The sequence below is a fragment of the Schistocerca piceifrons genome, chromosome 4, assembly GCF_021461385.2.
Source record: "Schistocerca piceifrons isolate TAMUIC-IGC-003096 chromosome 4, iqSchPice1.1, whole genome shotgun sequence".
In the NCBI taxonomy this organism is placed as follows: domain Eukaryota; kingdom Metazoa; phylum Arthropoda; class Insecta; order Orthoptera; family Acrididae; genus Schistocerca; species Schistocerca piceifrons.
In genome coordinates this window covers 458102215-458121695 of record NC_060141.1, presented here as the reverse complement: position 1 = coordinate 458121695, position 19481 = coordinate 458102215, and the positions used below count along the sequence as shown (strand labels likewise).

Below are 19481 nucleotides of genomic sequence, written 5' to 3'. Positions count from 1 at the left end.
GTGTGTGTGTGTGTGTGTTTTATTTTGTCTGTCCAATATGTCCAATATGTTTAGACTGTTTAATTGTATTGGGTAAATAAAGACGCCTCGTGTTCGTTTAGACGGCGTGACAATGAATATGCTACAAGATTGTTACGTAGATTCTGTGAGCCACCGAAGAAATTCGACCTGCGGGCGCCGATGGCCCCTTGCGTTAACTGCGGGTGTCCGTCGCGGCGCGGCGCTGCAGTCGCCGGCCGGCGGGAAGCCCGCGCGAACGCCGGCCGCCGCGGGGCAGTGCGTCGCCGGCGCTCGTGGAGTCTGTGCGGTCTGTGTAGGCACGACTCGCCGCAGCCGCGCTCAGCCGTCAGTCCACACGCGACGCTCCACGATGTCCACCGGAGGTGCTCTGCAGCGACTGGCGGAGGCGCTGCCTATGGTACTTCTGCTGCTGGTTCCGGCCGGCTCCTTCGCTGCACAAGCCACTCCTCAGGTACAGGCCCCTCTACTTCATCAGTTCCTCGGTTAGGTACCAGGTGCCGATCCTCAAGATAAATGCACATCCATTTTCATTCCCTGTGCGGCGCTTTACCTGCGATCAGATCAGGATTTCTTTCCATAGGCCCAAAAATCAGATAAGTCTCGTGGGCGTGGGACATGCCAGAAAGTATAACATAAAAAACCTAGAACATTTGAATATAATACTCACTTCCCTGATGAGGAGATTGTCAAGATTTGTGAATACCTTACAATAAACTGGAACTACTAATATTTACAGAATTAATACACTGTCAGTTTTATGCACTTTTAATAAATTTTGTCATACAAAAAAACACCTAATCTTGACTTGTGGCCAACTGCTGTCAGAACTGAAATCCAACAGACATTTTTACTTAAGCTGGTCTAACAGTATCTGTTGCCATATTCGTCTATAAAGTGGGAGCTGAATACTAAAAATTCCTTGAAACTCTGTGTAAAGTGTGCTTTTTCTGAAACCAAGTTTTAGATGGTTGCTGGCAATTTGTTGAAAGTGTGGTGCCTGAATATTGGTCCCCTTTCTCGACCAAAGTTATCACGTATCTTAAAGTAGTCTACGATCATTCAAAAGAGAGATATAAAGATCAAAACGTCTATACTATCGACAGACAAACTTGGGATGACTCCTCCTCCCTTTCCCATTCCTGCGTGGTGATGTACCATGGTTTGTTACACTGTCGTAAGGTAGCCTAACAAAGTATTAGCAGAGATATGCAAGGCGAAAAAATGTATATATTGTCGACAGACACTTCTTTGGAATTTCGCTGTCGGGTGTCAAAATCGTAGTACCGGTTCATGCGACAGTCATGGAACAGTAAAATGCTAGGGGATCTGGTATAGCACTTTGTTTCCAAATTTCTTCTCGTCGGACTTTCACCATTTAATACGAAACGCTGCTACTTAGACATGAAAAATGTTTCCGCTGTTGTTATTATACTTTTTTCCTGATACAAATAACGAGGTAACGCTCATGCATTAATCTCGATTCATGCAACTTTTCTAGTGTCCTCAAATCGGTAGAGATGTACAGTCCTACGAAGAACGTGTACATCCTAGTGTGGCACTTCTCATACTTAAAACAAAAGTGAAAAACCGCACGATTTTCATTTCAACAAAGTATCAGTCACTGAAAATTTTTATTATATTAACACACATAGAGAAAAAAACGTGGAAATTATGCTGCTCTTGACACAGTTGATTTCACATATATCCTGCTTGATCAACTACTTTAATGGCCGTCCATTTTTTCTGTCGGTAACAACTTTATATCTTTGTTGTTAGGCGTTTCGATTGCTACACTATCGTCATCAAGAATGAACTCATATTTCTCAAAACCGTTCTTAGAGAAAAGTTGTGTCCCATCTCTTGAAGCAACATATAAGATGGTCAAGAAAATGCTTGTACAAGAAATCTGCAGTTCTTTTCACTAAAAATTGTTGTGTACGAGACGGTTTCCACCCCGTAATGATGATATAGCAGTCTATACGCCTTGGGAACAAAATAAAAACTTACATCATATCCAGTCAGAATATCAGTCCGAGTCTTCCCAGTCTGTAATGTATGAAATAGCTCTAAGTTTACATCTCTAACAGTCTATTACGCTGTCAGTTGTTATTCGTCTTTAGCTCATATCTTCATTGTCTGTGTCTGCAGATTTAGAGCTCAGCCTTAATGCGAAACATCGTTTCTGCTGGTCTAAAACGTTTTTATAAAAAATTTTTGTCGGAAATAGATTTTTATTGCAAACGATATCGAAAAATACCAGAATTATTTAGTGAGAATGCAGTGAGTTTCGACGTTTTACCTAATTATACACGGGAATGTGAGCATATTGTCTCTTTCGGTCTTTTTATCAACTGTTACAAGTTTTTGTCAGTAAAGTGTGTAACAAAAGTATGACTAATAAATTTAAACATGGTTCATAGTAGGCTGTAATGCGATTTTTATTTAATAGTGCGATAAGGTAATTTCGACACACATTAAGATAAGACATTACTGCAGTTATCTGTTTTATCTTAATTTGAATCGAAATTAGCTAATCGCACGATTAAATAAAATTCACATTACAGCCTACTACGGACCATGTATACGTTTATTAAGCATCTGGAGGCTGTGGATCTCCGCAAATACAAAATTTTAAAATATGAGTATTAACTGTGCAATTACTTGTTGGGTAAGGCTAGTAATAGATCTTAACAGTAAAGTACACCTGCAACACCTACATTATTTATGTGCATAACATACGGTCACTGTAACAACAATCAGAAACAACACGTCGCTTTATTAACACGACCTGAGACTTTTATTACAGACACGCTTAGAAGTGTCCACTCTCTTCTTGACGAGTCCATCCGTCATACTGCGACACAATTAAGTGAGCGTGGAACTGTGCCACTAACGGGGCCAGTTCGAAAACATTTTTCCACACAAGCAACATATCATTTGGAGACCCTCCCACCCACGCTCAAAGTCGCCAGATACCTTTCCTTGAGTCTTTACACATTTTAACTCGAATTTATTGCTGATGACTGAACTAATTTAAACAAACACGTCACTGGAATAGTCAGATGGAAATATTTACTTCAAACACTGAAACACACGAGATTTATTACTTGTTTATCTTTAAACGTTATACACTGAAGAGTCAAAGAAACTGGTATACATATATAATACCGTGTAGGGCCCCCGCTAGCATGCAGAAGTGCCGCAACACTATGTTTAATGGACTCGGCTAATGTCTGAGGTAGTGCTGGAGGTAACTGACACCGCGAATACTGCAGGGCTGTCCATAAACCCGTAAGAGTACGAAGGGGTAGAGATCTCTTTTGAACAGCACGTTGCAAGGCATCCCAGATATGCCCAGTAATATTCATGTCTGGATAATTTGGCGGCCAGCTGAAGTGTTTAAACTCAGAAGAGTGTCCCTGGAGCAACTCCATAGCCATTCGGAACGTGTGCGGAGTCGCATTGTCCAACTGGAATTGTCAGAGTCCGTCGGAATGCACAATGGACATGAATGGATTTAGGTGATCAGACAGCATGCTTAGGTATGTGACACCTGTCAGAGTCGTATCTAGACGTGTCAGGGGTCCCACGCCACTCCAACTGCACACGCCCCACACCATACCAGAGCCTCCACCAGCTTGAACAGTCCCCTGCTGACATGCAGGGTCCATGGATTCATGTGGTTGTCTCCCTACCCGTACATGTCCATCCGCTCGATGCAATTTGAAACGAGACTCGTCCGACCAGGCAACATGTTTCCAACCATCAACAGTCCAATGTCGATGTTGACGGGCCCAGGTGAGGCGTAAAGCTTTGTGTTGTGCAGTCATCAAGGGTACACGAGTGGGCCTTCGGCTCCGAAAGCCCATATCGATGATGTTTTGTTGCAGGCCCAGCATTGAAATATGCAGCAATTTGCGGAGAGGTTGTACTTTTGTCACGATGAACAATTTTCTTCAGTCATCGTTGCTCCCGTTCTTGCAGGATATTTTTCCGGCCACAGCGATGTCGGAGATTTGATGTTTTACCGGATTCCTGATAATCACGGTACACTCGTGAAATGGTCGCACGGTAAAATCCCCACTTCATCACTACCTCGGAGATACAGTACCCCGCCGCTCGTGCACCGACTATAACACCACCTTCAAACTCACTTAAATCTTGATAACCTGCCATTGTAGCAGCAGTAACCGATATAACAACTGCGCCAGACACTTTTTGTCGTATACAGGCGTTGGCGACCGCTGCGCCGTATTCTGCCTGTTTACATATCGCTGTATTTGAATACTCATGCCTATACCAGTTTCTTTGGCGCTTCAATGTTTTTTACGAGATAACTGGGAATGTGTGACTACGACCCGCCACTGACTTCAGTTTCAAATATAGTATTGTCCTAGTTACTGTAAATGTATTTGAAGTGCAGACTCTTCGATTTAATCCCCAGAAAATTATTCCCTTGCTTATTCGAAGGCCTACCTTTTCTTTGGGGAATGTGGAACATGCATGATGGGGCACCGGCACATTTTGATGCTAATACGAGGGGCGTTCAGTAAGTAGTACAACATTTTTTTTTTTTTTACTGAAAGCAGGGTGCTTTGGCTAAAGTACACAATTTTTCAACATAATCTCTGTTCAATGCGACGGCCTTATTCCACCTTACTGTAAGGGCATCTATGCCCGCGTGGTATCACACTATTGGCCACATCAGAGGCAACATATGGCTGCATCAATAACCTTACCATCATCCACATACTGTTTCCAGAGGACTGCATCATTCATTGACCAAGCGGATGGAAGTCGGAAGGTGATGCAAGTGATGGGATACATCTTAATATCCGGTCGGATCTCCTTTTGTCCTGCGTAATGCACCAAACGGACGTGGTATGGACTCAACAAGTCGTTGGAAGTCTCCTGCAGAAATACTGAGCCGTGCTGCGAACAATTGTGGCCCGGTGACATGGCCTATTGTCAGCCATAAAAATTCCTTCGTCTGGGAAAGTGAAGTCCATGAATGTCTGAAAATGGTCTCCAAGTAGCCAAACATAACCATTTCCATCCAATGATCGATTCAGCTGGACCAGAGACCGCAGTCCATTCCATCTAAACACAGCCCACATCGTTATGGAGACGCCACCAGCTTCCGCAGTGCCTTGCTGACAGCTTGCATCCATGACTTCGTGGGGTCTGCGTCACACTTAGACCTTGCCATTTGATCTTACCATTTCAAGTCTGTAATCATCTGACCAGCCGGCCGCTGTGGAAGAGCGGTTGTAGGCCCTTCAGTTTGGAACCGCGCGACCGCTACGGTCGTAGGTTCGAATCCTGCCTCGGGTATGGATGTGTGTGGTGTCCTTAGGTTAGTTAGGTTTAAGTACTAAATTCTAGGGGACTGATGACCTCTGATGTTAAGTCCCATAGTACTCAGAGCCATTTGAACCATCATCTGACCAGATTATGGAGTTATAGTCGTCTGGGGTCCAGCCGATATGGTTACGAGTCCAGTAGAGGAGCTGCAGGTGATGTGCTATTACCAAAGGCACTCGCGTCAGTCGTCTGCTGTCGTAGCCCCTAACGATACTTTCGTCATATGTCGTACGTTGATTTCTGCGGTTACTTCACGCAGTGTTGGTTGACTGTCAGCACTGACAACTCTGCGCAACCGCCGTTGCTGTCGGTCGTTAAGTGAAGGTCATCGGCCATTGCGTTGTCTGGTGAGAGGTAATGCCTTATATTTGGTACTCGCGGCACACTCTGGACACTGTGGATCCCGAAATATTGAATTCACTAACGATTCCGGAAATGGGTTGTCACAAGCGCCTAGCTCCAACTACCATTCCGCATTGGAAGTCTGTTAATTCCCGACATGCTGCCCCATGATGACGTCGGGAACCTTTTCACTATATGTCCGTATCGCTATCCCACCTCTCTGCAGTGTGGTTGAGGAAGAGCAGTCCAATGAAGAGACGCCCAGTTGTGCAGCGAGGTGTTTTGTTTGTTATCCGTCTATCGCTTCCCATGATAGTGTCCGCACGTTCTAACACTGAAAGAGTCACAGCCGTGTACGGCCGGACGGCGCGCGGGCTGTCTGACAGGTTTGCGCGACTTTGTTGCGATGATGATAGACGCGTCACCCAACGACCCACCGTGCTTTTGTTCATTGCCGTGTCTCCGCAGACATCATGCATGCGCGTATGAATATGAATATCTACGACGCTCTGGTTTTCCACCAAACGAAACTCAGTGACAGCTCCCTGCTGACAATTTGAGGCTATGTTTAGTGCCGGCCCAATCGGAATTTCATGTAAATATAGGTGCTAAAGCGGAAATATACCACCAATGTCCCATAGTAAATTATGCATTTTTCAGTCGAAATTGGGCGACAAAAAAGTCTTAAATTACTTATAGAATGCCCCTTGTAGAAGACGACACCTAACGCCACAATTTGGCCAGGTCAAACACAGCCTGTACCGCGGTCTGCAAAACGTCGATTCTCTGGGTTTTTATATCTGATATCATGTCAAAAGTGAAGTGTACAGCAGTACCGTTGATATGACTGAAGACATGGAGCAGCGGATTTTACTGTCTTGGCAAAGCCTTCGAGATGCATTCTTCTTCTTCTTCTTCTTCTTCCTTGGCGTGCGTCGTTCGACTGACTGCGAGGTCGGCATTGTTATATGGGTCGAAGCAATGTCAGTGACAGCGGATGCCCTTCCTGCCACCACCCTCCCACCGGGACGGAATTCTTATACGTCAACTGCCAGCGTGCAGAGCAAAGCGAATGTTCAAATGTGTGATCGTTTCCTAAATGTTTACATATTAACTATCTGAGCGGGTCGTGAGTATCAACGGGGTATTTACCTAGTTGTATTTGGGAAACAGCCTGAAAACCACATCCAACATACCGATCCTCATAGTTAATCCACGAGACGGATTCGATCCGGGGACGGCGTTTCCCCGAATCCCCGAAGCGGCGTGTTAACGCACTCGGCTATCCGGGCGGTACAGTGTAACGAGATGATCCAGGGGTATTTGAAAGAATTCGTATTCACTGCTAAGAAGAGTACAGTATTGCCACTCCATTCGCCTCATATCTTCTGTTTCAAAGTACTTCTCCACGATGGAAGTTCGGTGGGGCGTGCGTTTTCATCAATCAGGAGGAAGGTGGGACCCGCTGCACCCCTGAAAAGTCGGATATACTGCTGCAAAATGACGTCCCGTTACACCCGAGCTGTTACAATTCCTCTGTCAAAGACATGCTGGAGTGTACGTGCACCAATCATAATCCCAACCCACACCATCAAACCACGACTTCCATACAGGTCCCTTTAAAGGACATTAAGGGGTTGGTATCTGGTTTCTGGTTCACATCAGACGAAAACCCGGCGAGAATCACTGTTCAGACTATACCTGGACTCGTCCGTGAACATAACCTGGGATCACTATTCCAATGACCATGTACTGTATTCTTGACACCAGGCTTTACGAGCTCTCCTGTGACCAGGGGTCAGTGGAATGCACCTTGCAGGTCTCCGCGCGAATAAACCATGTCTGTTCAGTCGTCTGTAGACTGTGTGTCTGGAGACAACTGTTCCGGTGGCTGCGGTAAGGTCCCGAGCAGGGCTACCTGCAGTACTCCGTGGCCGTCTGCGGGCACTGACGGTGAGATATCGGTCTTCTTGTGGTGTTGTACACTGTGGACGTCCTTTACTGTAGCGCCTGGACACGTTTCCTGTCTGCTGGAATCGTTGCCGTAATCTTGAGATCACACTTTGTGGCACACGGAGGGTCCGTTCTACGACCTGCGGTGTTTGGTCAGCCTCCAGTCGCCCTAGTATTCTACCCGTTATAACAGCATCAATATGTGTCCTTTGAGCCATTTTCGACACACAGTCACCATTAGCACGTCTGAAAACGTCTGCACACTTACTCGCTGCATCATACTCTGACATGCACCAACACACCTCTGCGTATGTGAACTGCTGCCAGCGCCACCATGCGACGACCGCAGGTCAAATGCACCGCATGGTCATACCCCGCGGTGATTTAAATCCGTAAACCGCCCACCAGAGCATTGTTTCGCCATGTATCAGCATATCCTTAATTTGTGAGCATGAGTGTAGGACAATACATGGTACTGACAGTCAGTGACGACACGTAAACATACATTCGCCTTTATCTGGCAAACAGCTCATTTGAGGACCCATTTCTACTTGATAATTTTAGCTTCTCTTATCGTATACTTTCAGTTTTCGCTACTAATTGTGATACATGTTGTGTTCAAACTTTGAACTTAGGTTCCCCTCTCAGCTTGGCGCCCCAGGCGGCCGCTTGTATCGCCGTGGTTTTAAACCAGACCTCGCCACCAACAGTCTTCCATATTTCACAGTATCGTTGCACTGTGGAAGCCTTGTGCGTATCTAATTTTCAGCCAGCTGTGAGACACCGGGGTGAAACACTAGTTTCCGCACAGGTGCCATGGACATCTGCTTCCGTGCTTCACAAATCAGCATGAACTGAGCCGGAAAAGGCGCTTTTTGTTTGGGGTGTGTTAAGGTTTCTTCTGTTTCCGTTGAAGAGAAGAACATACACAGGGAGTGAACAAAAATATTAAAACAATAAAATCACAACTTATCATCATGCCTAATACCGGTGCAGGAGAGCCGTTGGCATTCAAAACAGCTTCTAGTCCTCTCAAGAGTGGATAAACACATTATTCATGCAAAATAATGGCAGGTTCACGAAACGAGGATGGGGGTGGATAGCTACCACGCACCCTCCCCTCCAAAGCAGATCAAAAAAGCTCAATAATATTGAGAGCTGTCGTGGCCAGGGGAGACGCTACAATTCATCCTCGAGCTCAGAAAACCACTCCTAGATGACGTGAGCCCTGCACTCTGGGGACACAGCATCATCTTTGGGGAAGAAAGATTGTACCATGGGATTGACATGATAAGCCAGAATAGTAACATAATCTCTGAAAGTAATGCGATCTTGCAGAGTAACCATAAACCCATGGAGTAACAAGATATGGCTGCCCAAATCATTATTGAACCCCCCCCCCCCCCCCCCCCCCACGTTTCCGTCTTGGGACGTAACCTACGCCAGAAGTTGGAAACAATGTGCGACAAAAGTCATCCGACCAAATAATATTCTTCCATTGCTCCAGAGTTCTCCTTTTATGGCTTCGGTGCCACGTTTTTCTATCATGGGCATTTCCATCACTGATGAGTTGTTCTGCAATTCCAGCTCGTCCTCCAGTTCCCTGCTTCTGGAGATGCTTTTGCGTTGTTTCGGTTCTGACAGAGTCCACGAGCGCTACATTCAATTATGCAGTGACTTTTGCAGCTATCGTAAACGTAGTTTTCATCACAGTCCATTTCAATGACCGTCCGTCAGTGTGACTAGACGCATACTTCGGTCCGCGTTGTGACTTGGCGGAAGACGTTTATCCGCTTTTCCTGTGTGCGTTACAAATCGTCGACATGGTACCTGTTGAAACACCAAACACTTCGTCTCCCTTGGTTTCGAAAGCACCCGCCTTACCAGCAACGAGAATTTGGCCACTCTCGAATTCACTTAGCTTCGAAACAGCTCACTCACAGTTACACAGAACACTGTTCTAACCGCGACAAACACAACGTATTGAGGGCATTGCACAGGTACCTCTCGCGGTCAAATACGTGAGCGCAACCTACAGGCTTGGCTAGCATCTGCATTTATGGTCAAACAACTATTTTTCGCAATGTTTCCATATTTCTACATCTATATCTAAATATATACTCCGCTAGCCACCAATCGGTGTGTGGCGGAGGGCACAATGCGCGCCAAAGTCATATTTCCCCCGTCTGTTCCACTCGCCGATCGCGCGAGGGAAAAAGGACTGTCTGAACGCCTCAGTACGAGCTCTAATTTCCCTTAATTTTGAATGGTGATCACTGCGCGATTTTAAAGTTGGTGGCGAAGATCGGATTCCGGAATTTAGTGAGCTCCTTCCGCTTAGTGCGCCGTCTATCTGCAAGTGTGTCCCACTTTAAACTTTCTATGAGATTTGTAACGCTCTTGCAATGGCTAAATATACCAGTTACGAATCTTGCCGCTCTTCTTTGGACCTTCTCAATCGCTTGAATCAGACCCAACTGGTAAGGGTCCCATACAAGCGAACAATACTCTGAAACTGGACGAACTACGAGGTGCATTCAAGTTCTAAGGCCTCAGATTTTTTTTCTCCGGTCTGGAAAGAGATAGAAACATGCGCTTTGTTTTAAAATGAGGCCGCATTCATTGTCAATACGTCCCAGAGATGGCAGCACCGTACGGCAGATGGAATTTTACCGCCAGCGGCGAGAATGAGAACTGTTTTAAATACTTAAAATGGCGACGTTTTCCTTACTTGAACAGCGTGCAATCATTCGTTTTCTGAATTTGCGTGGTGTGAAACCCATTGAAATTCATCGACAGTTGAAGGAGACATGTGGTGATGGAGTTATGGTTGTGTCGAAAGTGCGTTCGTGGGTGCGACAGTTTAATGAAGGCAGAACATCGTGTGACAACAAACTGAAACAACCTCGGGCTCGCACAAGCCGGTCTGACGACATGATCGAGAAAGTGGAGAGAATTGTTTTGGGGGATCGCCGAATGACTGTTGAACAGATCGCCTCCAGAGTTGGCATTTCTGTGGGTTCTGTGCACACAATCCTGCATGACGACCTGAAAATGCGAAAAGTGTCGTTCAGGTGGGTGCCACGAATGCTGACGGACGACGACATGGCTGCCCGTGTGGCATGTTGCCAAGCATAGTTGACGCGCAACGACAGCATGAATGGGACTTTCTTTTCGTCGGTTGTGACAATGGATGAGATGTGGATGCCATTTTTGAATCCAGAAACAAAGCGCCAGTCAGCTCAATGGAAGCAAACAGATTCACCGCCACCAAAAAAATTTCGGGTAACTGCCAGTGCTGAAAAAATGATGGTGTCCATGTTCTGGGACAGCGAGGGTGTAATCCTTACCCATTGCGTTCCAAAGGGCACTACGGTAACAGGTGCATCCTACGAAAATGTTTTGAAGAACAAATTCCTTGCTGCACTGCAACAAAAACGTCCGGTGCTGTTTCACCAAGACAACGCACCCGCACATCGAGCTAACATTACGCAACAGTTTCTTCGTGATAAAAACTTTGAAGTGATTCCTCATGCTCCCTACTCACCTGACCTGGCTCCTAGTGACTTTTGGCTTTTTCCAACAATGAAAGACACTCTCCGTGGCCGTACATTCACCAGCCGTGCTGCTATTGCCTCAGCGATTTTCCAGTGGTCAAAACAGACTCCTAAAGAAGCCTTCGCCGCTGCCATGGAATCATGGCGTCAGCGTTGTGAAAAATGTGTACGTCTGCAGGGCGATTACGTCGAGAAGTAACGCCAGTTTCATCGATTTCGGGTGAGTAGTTAATTAGAAAAAAAATCGGAGGCCTTAGAACTTGAATGCACCTCGTAACGTATTGTAAGCGCTTTCGTTTTGAAGGGCTGCATCGCTTCAGGGTTCTACCAATAAACCGAAATCTAGAGTTCGCCTTGCCCGTTACTTGTGTAATCTGATCATTCCATTTGAGATCATTTCGAATAGCGAATTTTACCGCTTCCAAAGCCTGGGCATTTATTTTGTACTCGTGCATTAATGGGGCTTTTCGCTTTGTTATAAGCAGTATGTGACACTTACTAACATTGAGAGATAAATGCCAGTCATTACAACACGCATTTATTTTCTGCAAATCCTCATTGATTTGTTCACAACTTTCGGGTGATACTACTTTCCTGTAGACTACAGCATCATCGGCAAACAGTCTACTGCCGCTGTCAGTAGCATCAACCAGATCGTTTATGAAAATCGTAAAAAGCTGCGGACCTATTACACTGCCCTGGGGCACACCTGAAGTTACGCTTATTTCTGTTGAAGTCACCCCGTTCAGGACGACATACTGCTCCCTGTCTATTATAAAACTATCTATCCAACCGCGTATGTCATCGGATAGGCCGTAAGCGCGCACTTTTTGGAGCAAGCGACAGTGCGGAACTGAGTCGAACGCCTTTCGAAAGTCGAGAAATATGGCATCAGCCTGGGAGCCGGTATCTAGAGCCTGTTGTATATCATGCACAAAAAAGGACCAGCTGTGTCTCGCATGACCGCTGTTTCCTAAAACCGTGCTGGTTTCTGCAGATGAGCTTCTCAGTGTCTAGAAAGGTTATTATATCTGAACACAAAATATGTTCCATGATTCTACAAAAAATCGATGTCAGTGAAATTGGCCAGTAATTATGTGGATCCGAATTTCTACCCTTTTTATAGACTGCTATGACCTGGGCCTTCTTCCAGTCCCGTGGAACTTTCCGCTGTTCCAATGATCTCTGATAGATGATGGATAAGAATGGTGCTGTTTTGTAGCGTAATCAACATAAAATCTTACGGGGATACCGCCTGGGCCAGATGCCTTCCTGGCGTCATATATCTTAACTGTTTTACAATCCCAGATACACTAAACACTGTCAGCCATCCTTGCGTTTGTTCGATAATTGAAAGGGGGAATGGTGCTTGCAGTCCTCTACCGAAAACGAGCTTTTGAAAGCTAGGTTTAGGATTTCGCCCTTCTGTTTATCATCATTCGTTACATTACCCGTACTGTCAGCAAGAGAAGGTATTGAATTATTTGTAGCGTTCATAGACTTTACATACGACCAATATTTTTTGGGGTTATTTTTAGAATCTGCAGATAAAATATTGCTTTCAAATTTGTTAAAAGAATCTCTCATTGACCTTTTGACAGCTGCTTTCATTTCGCATAATTTCTGTTTGTCAGCGAGGCAGTGACTATGTTTAAAACGACTGTGGAAAATTCTCTGCTTTCTCAGCAACTTCCTAGTATGTTTGTTGTACCAAGGTGGATCCTTTCCCTCTCCTATATTTTTGCGAGGCACACACTTCTCTAGCACATGGTGGACAACACCTTTAAATTCCGACCAAAGATGCTCAATATCTTTGTTTCCCGCGGTGAATGCTTGGAGATGACTATGAAGATATTCATTAATGACACTTTTATTTGCTTTGCCCAAACAAGAAAACTCTATGCTCTTTCTTTGGTTTTTTTGCAACTTCCACTGACATAGAAGCCACAACGGCATTATGGTCCCTAATACATTGTTCTAGATTAACTTCCTCAAAAAGATCAGGTCTGTTTGCCGTCAAGATACCTAATATGTTCCCGTCTCGAGTTGTTTTCTAACCAATTGCTCAAGGTTGTATGTTGAGAGCGCTCCTAGAATAATTTCACACGAGTCTTTGCTTCTGCCCCCTGTGATAAACGTGTAATTTTCCCAGTCAATGGATGCCAGATTAAAGTCTCCACCTATAGCTAATGGCTAATTTGGATATTTATTTCCTATGTATTCTAGACTTTCCCTGAAACTTTCTGCGACGTTAGTTGCGGATGCTGGTGGTCTATAAAAACATTCTAATACAACGGTCGATCCTTGTCTGATAGACAGCTTTATTCAGACTATTTCACAGTCCGACCCAGTATCTATCTCAACTGTGTTTAAACAGCTTTTAACTGCAATAATCACACCACCTCCCATAGCATCAGTCCTATCCTTCCTAAACATTGTCCAATCCGACTCCAAAATTTCACTGCTATTTATGTCTGATTTCAACCAGCTTTCGGTACGTAATACAATATTGGCATTGCTACTTTTTATTTTGGAGAATAATTCGGGGATCTTGGTACAGACACTTCGACAATTTACTGAGTTTTAGCATATTTAAATCCTTTGGAATGACCTGTTTACAGTTGGCACACCCACATCAGTGTCATGAACTGGTAATTTTTCAGGCGAACGGTTTGTTTCCTGTGGGGAGGAACCTCATTTTAAAAAATCCCCATGTGCACGCCACAAGTACTGTGCTACCCATGTAGCTGCTTCCTGTGTGTAGTGCACCCCCGATCTATCGAGGGGCGTCCTACAACCTTCCACCCCATAGCGTAGGTCGAGGAATTTTTCGTCACAGAGTCGACGTAGCCTCTGGTTTAAATTGTCGACTCGACTCCAAACCAGAAGACCCCGGTCCACCCTGAGTACGATGCTGCAGGTCGTTAACTTGGCTTCCACTCCTCGAGAGATGGAGGCCACCTTCGCCAATTTAGCCAGCTGTCTGTCTAACCCCTGTACCTTTCTGCTAGAGGGTAGTGTTCTGTCTATGGAAATAGGTATGGGACTACAGAATAGTACCTTATTTATATCTAAAAATAGCCTAAATTCTATTATTTTATTTTCACACAATAATAGACTTTAAGTGTCTCTCATTTCAAATTTTTCAGCGAATGTTCCCACATTCATGTTACTCTTTTTTGTATAAATTCAACTCAGCATGTTCGTCCAGCTGAAAATGGTCACGTTATAATGTAAGTCCCATAAAACGTGACATAAAATACCTTATGTTGTAGACTTGTCACCGAACCAAAGCCTGCGACTATCCACGAATCAGTCTTAAGCTTGTAGTGGATGTGGATGGGTAACAATCCTATCATTTGCTTATAGCGATTTGAGAAAATCACTAAAATCCTAAACCCCGATGGTGGGCGATTTAGAGACATCAAGGAAACCCTAAATGCAGATGGTAATGGTGGACGACTTAATGACATAACAGAAATTCCAAATCCAGGTAGTGGTGTGGGGTTTGAAACCCACTCGTTCAATATACTAGCAGGCCACTGCCCCATCCAGTTCGGGCTAAACTTATTTGATCGTTCTATTTCATGTCTCCGCGCGTTGGGCTTCTCAAGGGTTTGTTGGACATGACTGGGCCCAGTTGTGTTTCATTAATGTGTGTTTTTGTAAAATGCAGCAAGCAAATGGTTATTCACTTTATTGTGAACAGAAATCGAGTGACGTGAAGATGTAATCTCGTTCTGAGTTAAGACGATGTACTGGAAGTGATAGCGAGAAACCTTTTGCCTCCTTATGACATTATCTCATATGTCGGACATGCAGATAACTGTGATAAGTGAATTTCAAGGATGAAATTAAATTTGCATCATTATGGTCTTCCCTATCCTCAGCGGACGACTGTTTTGGGAGAAAATGTGGGAATACAGCACTGATGCCCAGAACAACATCCGAGTGGAGACAGTTTACTGCTGGGAGTTTTCTGGGAAAGTTCCTTGCATCTATCACGAAATTCATGTTCAGAACCCTAGTACGGCATATTCAAGATTGCTGCTCCAGGGTAAGGGATTCTTATGAAGACTACAAATTAATTTATAGACGCGCTACTAGTATCGTGGCCAAAGCTGTCTAAAAGTGAGACAGCAGTCCCTGGCAATACTCCCATAGTTGCGCACCCCCGCCCCTTCCGCAATTTAATTTTACGCTGTTTTTGCAAATTTTATAATTTTGTAAGTAAGTTTTAAAAAATGAAACATTGCTTATAAGAAGAATATTGATAACAAATATTGCACACGATCGATCATGACAGCAGCAAAAGCACTCATTGAAGGGACTAGTACATTGCACAGACCCTCCACCTTTTCTGACTGCTTCCACGACCGCCATATCTCGCTCCTATCAGTCGGCAGAAATTGGTAAAGATCGTAAACCTTCGGTCAAAAATATTTGCTTCAGTACTAGCTGGCCAATCTTTGATGTTATACAACGCTGTATCGAAGTAACAGCAAGAATTCCATTGTTAAACATGAGCCATATTTGTGAACCAAGCGCACAGTTGCCACAGAAAACAAGTTAGCTATAGATACTGCGATAATGAATAGCTCTATAGGCAGTTCAGCTTAAGAGGAATGGACATATCTAAAAACGACAATCACAGAAGTTGGGAGGAAAACCATAGGTTCAAGGAAGGTAACTGCGGAGAAACCATGAGTAACAGACAAAATATTCAGTTGACCAACGAAATATGGAATGACAATTCAGGATTAGGGAAATAAGTCACTTAGGAATGGAGAGAGGGCCGGCCGGAGTGGCCGTGCGGTTATAGGCGCTACAGTCTGGAACCGCGTGACCGCTACGGTCGCAGGTTCGAATCCTGCCTCGGGCATGGATGTGTGTGATGTCCTTAGGTTAGTTAGGTTTAAGTAGTTTTAAGTTCTGATGACCACAGTAGTTAAGTCTCATAGTACTCAGAGCCATTTGAATGGAATGAGGAGAGCACGGAAGGCGAAATGGGTCCTTGAAAAATGTGAAGAAATCGAAAAAGAAATGATTGTCGGAAGCACTGACTCAGTATAGGAAACTTGAAAAATGTGAAGAAATCGAAAAAGAAATGATTGTCGGAAGCACTGACTCAGTATAGAAAAGTCAAAACAACTTTCTGTGATATTATAAGTAAGGTCGATAATATGAAGAGTGCAATGGCACTATTAAACGCAAAAGAGAGATCGGAAAGGTGGAAAGAGTGTGTTTAAGGCTTGTCTGATGACGTGATAGAAGAAGAAACAGGAGTCGACGGGGAAGGGATAGGGGATCCAGTGTTCGCATCACAATTTAAAAGAACAGCTTAAGATCAAATAAGGCAGAAGGGATAGGTGTTATTGCATGGGAATTTCTAAAAACACAGGGCAAGTGGCAAGAAAACGACTATTCCCTTTGGTGTGTGTAATGTATGAGTCTGGCGATATACCATCTGACTTTTGGAAAAACATCATCCACACAATTACGAAGATTACAAAAGCTCACAAGTGCGAGAATTATCGCACAATCAGCTTAACAGCTCATGAATTCAATTTGCTGACAAGAATAACACACAGAAGAATGGAAAACTGAGAATCTATTAAATGACGATCAGTTTGGCTGTAGAAAAAATAAAGGCACCAGCCAGGCAGTTCTGACGTTGCGATTGCTAGTGGAAGTAAGACTGAAGAAAAATCAAGGCACATTCATAGGATCTGTCGATCTGGAAAAATCGTTCGACAGTATAAAATGGCGCAAGTCGTTCGAAATTCTGAGAAAAATTTGGGTAAGCTGTAGGGAAAGAAGGATAATATATAATCTGTACACGAACCAAGAGGAAACAATAAGAGTGGAAAAAGATTCAAAAGGGTCTAAAACAGCGATGTAGTGCTTCGCGTCTACTACTTAACCCATACATCGAAGAGGCAATGACGGAAATAAAAATAAAGTTTCAAGAGTGGGATTAAAATTCAGGGTGAAATGGTACCGATGACAAGATTTGCTTATGACATTGCTATCCTCGGTGAAAGTGAAGCAGAATTACATGATCAGTTGAATGGAATGAACAGTGTAATGAGTACAGAATATGAATTGAGAGTGAATCGAAGAAAGACGAAGGTAACGAGAAACAGCAGAAATGAGAACAGTGAGAAACGTAACATCAGAATTGGTAATAACGAAGTACGTGAAGTTAATGAATTCTGCTATCCAGGCATCAAAATAACGATGACGTACGGAGCAAGAAGGACATAAGAAGCAGACTAGCACTGGCAAAAAGGGCATACCTGTGCCAGAGAAGTCTACTAGTATCAAACGTAGGTCTTAATTGAGGAAGACATTTCTGAGAATGTGCGTTTGGAACACAACATTGTATGGCAATGAGACATGGACTGTGGGAAAACCGGAGCAGAAAAGAATAGGAGCATTTGAGATATGGGGCTACAAAAGAATGTTAAAAATTTGGTGGACTGATAAGGTAAGGACTGAGGTGGTTTTCTGCAGAATCGGCAGGAAAGGAATGTAAGGAAACACTGACAAGAAGAAGGGACGGGATGACAGGACGTCAGTTAAGAGATCAAGGCATGACTTCCACGGTACTGGAGGGAGCTGTAGACTGTAGTGGGTAAAACTATAGAGGAAGATAGAGATTGGGATACATCCAACAAATAATTGAGGACGTAGGTTGCAAGTGCAGCTCTGAGATGAAAAGGTTGGCATAAGAGAGTAATTCGTGATACGGCGGTATCAAACCAGCAGAGATGTCTTTTCGGTAGTGACCGAGTCTTTAGGATAATAGTTGGACGGAATGGCTTTTTTTTCTGTAAGGTTCTGCGCTCTCTTCAGCGTCTGCGCCCTTGGTGGGGCCATATCTCTTCATACCTTAAAGCGAGGCGCTGAATATAGCTGTTCGGTATAACTCTTACGGAAGTGTAATAGAGGTGGTCAGAGAAGAAAATGGGAATACTTGAAAAAACGAACGACATTGTCTTGAAATAGTTTAATGTGGAAAACCGGCATCTCTTATGGTCCATCATGTATCTCAGTTAGGAATCGCGAGGCTAAAGTAAGATAGATTATGGCGCGTACCAAGGCATCCATTAATTTTTTCTCTCTCTCCACAAAGGAGTAGAGCGATACAGGGGGAGATGTGCCTTCCGCCTTGAAGTTTGCAGTGGCTTGCGGAATATATAGAATGGAGCCGACTGAGGACGATCCACGGCCGCCAAAGCTTCGGCCTGTCAGCATCCGCCTCATAATAAAAGCTTCTCTTCTGATCTTTCCTGTCATAATACCTGGAGGAATCAGCATGGTGGAGGATTAATGGATGAGTCACAACTTAGGGATGGTCTTCACGGTTAATTCCTCACATTGATAATCATTTCTCCTTTTTTCTTGGAATATCAATGCAGCAGTGTCCTTAGTATAGCTTCTGTGGCCTTTGTAACAGTAGAAGAGCGGTATTAGAAGTTTTGTGACGGCCGGTGAGAAGTACTTTCGTGGATCAACACACAGTGTTCTGTCGTAAGACAAAGCTCCGCTTATGAATCCAAACTGACGCGCAGTTCTGGCACAGTTTGTCTGTAATAGGGATTAAGTATTTCAGCAATAATTTCATTTTAAGGAACACCAGACTGTCGCGCTTCGAGACTAGCCTTTTAATATGAGCTGAATTAAATAAAGTTTTTCGTTTGTATTACGTCGATTTTTGGCATTTCAAATTTTTTGTCCGTTCAAGAGTCGGCGAACATTTGCTAGTAACAGCCTGAAGACGACTAGACGCTCAAATACTTGCGATAAATCCAGCAACCTCAGTAGTCTCAGATCCAGGAATTTGACAGTCCGGTATTTTTCTTACTCTTCCCCACTCCAACGAATGACAGCAGACTCGTTTTTCCATGTCGGTGAACAGTTCAGTATTGCGTGGATGTATTTCATTCAGTATGTTTAAGTTCTAAAGCCGTACAAACTTCACAGCTCATATCTTCAACAGTCAGTGCGACTCTCCATCAAGCCCCATGAACGAGAAACTCAAACTCAGATGTATGACATATCCTTAACAAACACTGCAGTCATCATTTTTCCAGCTGACCAATTTTGGTTACATTACTGTTGTTTCATCTCTTGAAGAAATTTAGGTGTTAACTACCCTGAAGTGATATTACGTGGTATGTATGTAACATTTTTATAAATACTTTGGAGATATTGCAGGACGTTAACACCATTCCGATT

At 44.1% G+C, this 19481-nt stretch overlaps 1 protein-coding gene across 3 annotated transcripts in view; it reads left to right on the top strand.

Moving 5' to 3' along the window:
- The first annotated feature begins 290 nt into the window (after positions 1–290).
- Positions 291–19481, top strand: part of LOC124796286 (SPARC-related modular calcium-binding protein 2) — an 814488-nt gene continuing 795297 nt past the window's right edge. For all 3 annotated transcript variants that reach the window (XM_047260407.1, XM_047260406.1, XM_047260405.1), the window contains exon 1: positions 291–472. In XM_047260407.1, coding sequence (XP_047116363.1) covers positions 371–472 — 102 coding nt within the window. In that variant the 5' untranslated portion in view covers positions 291–370. The remainder of the gene's footprint in view (positions 473–19481) is intronic.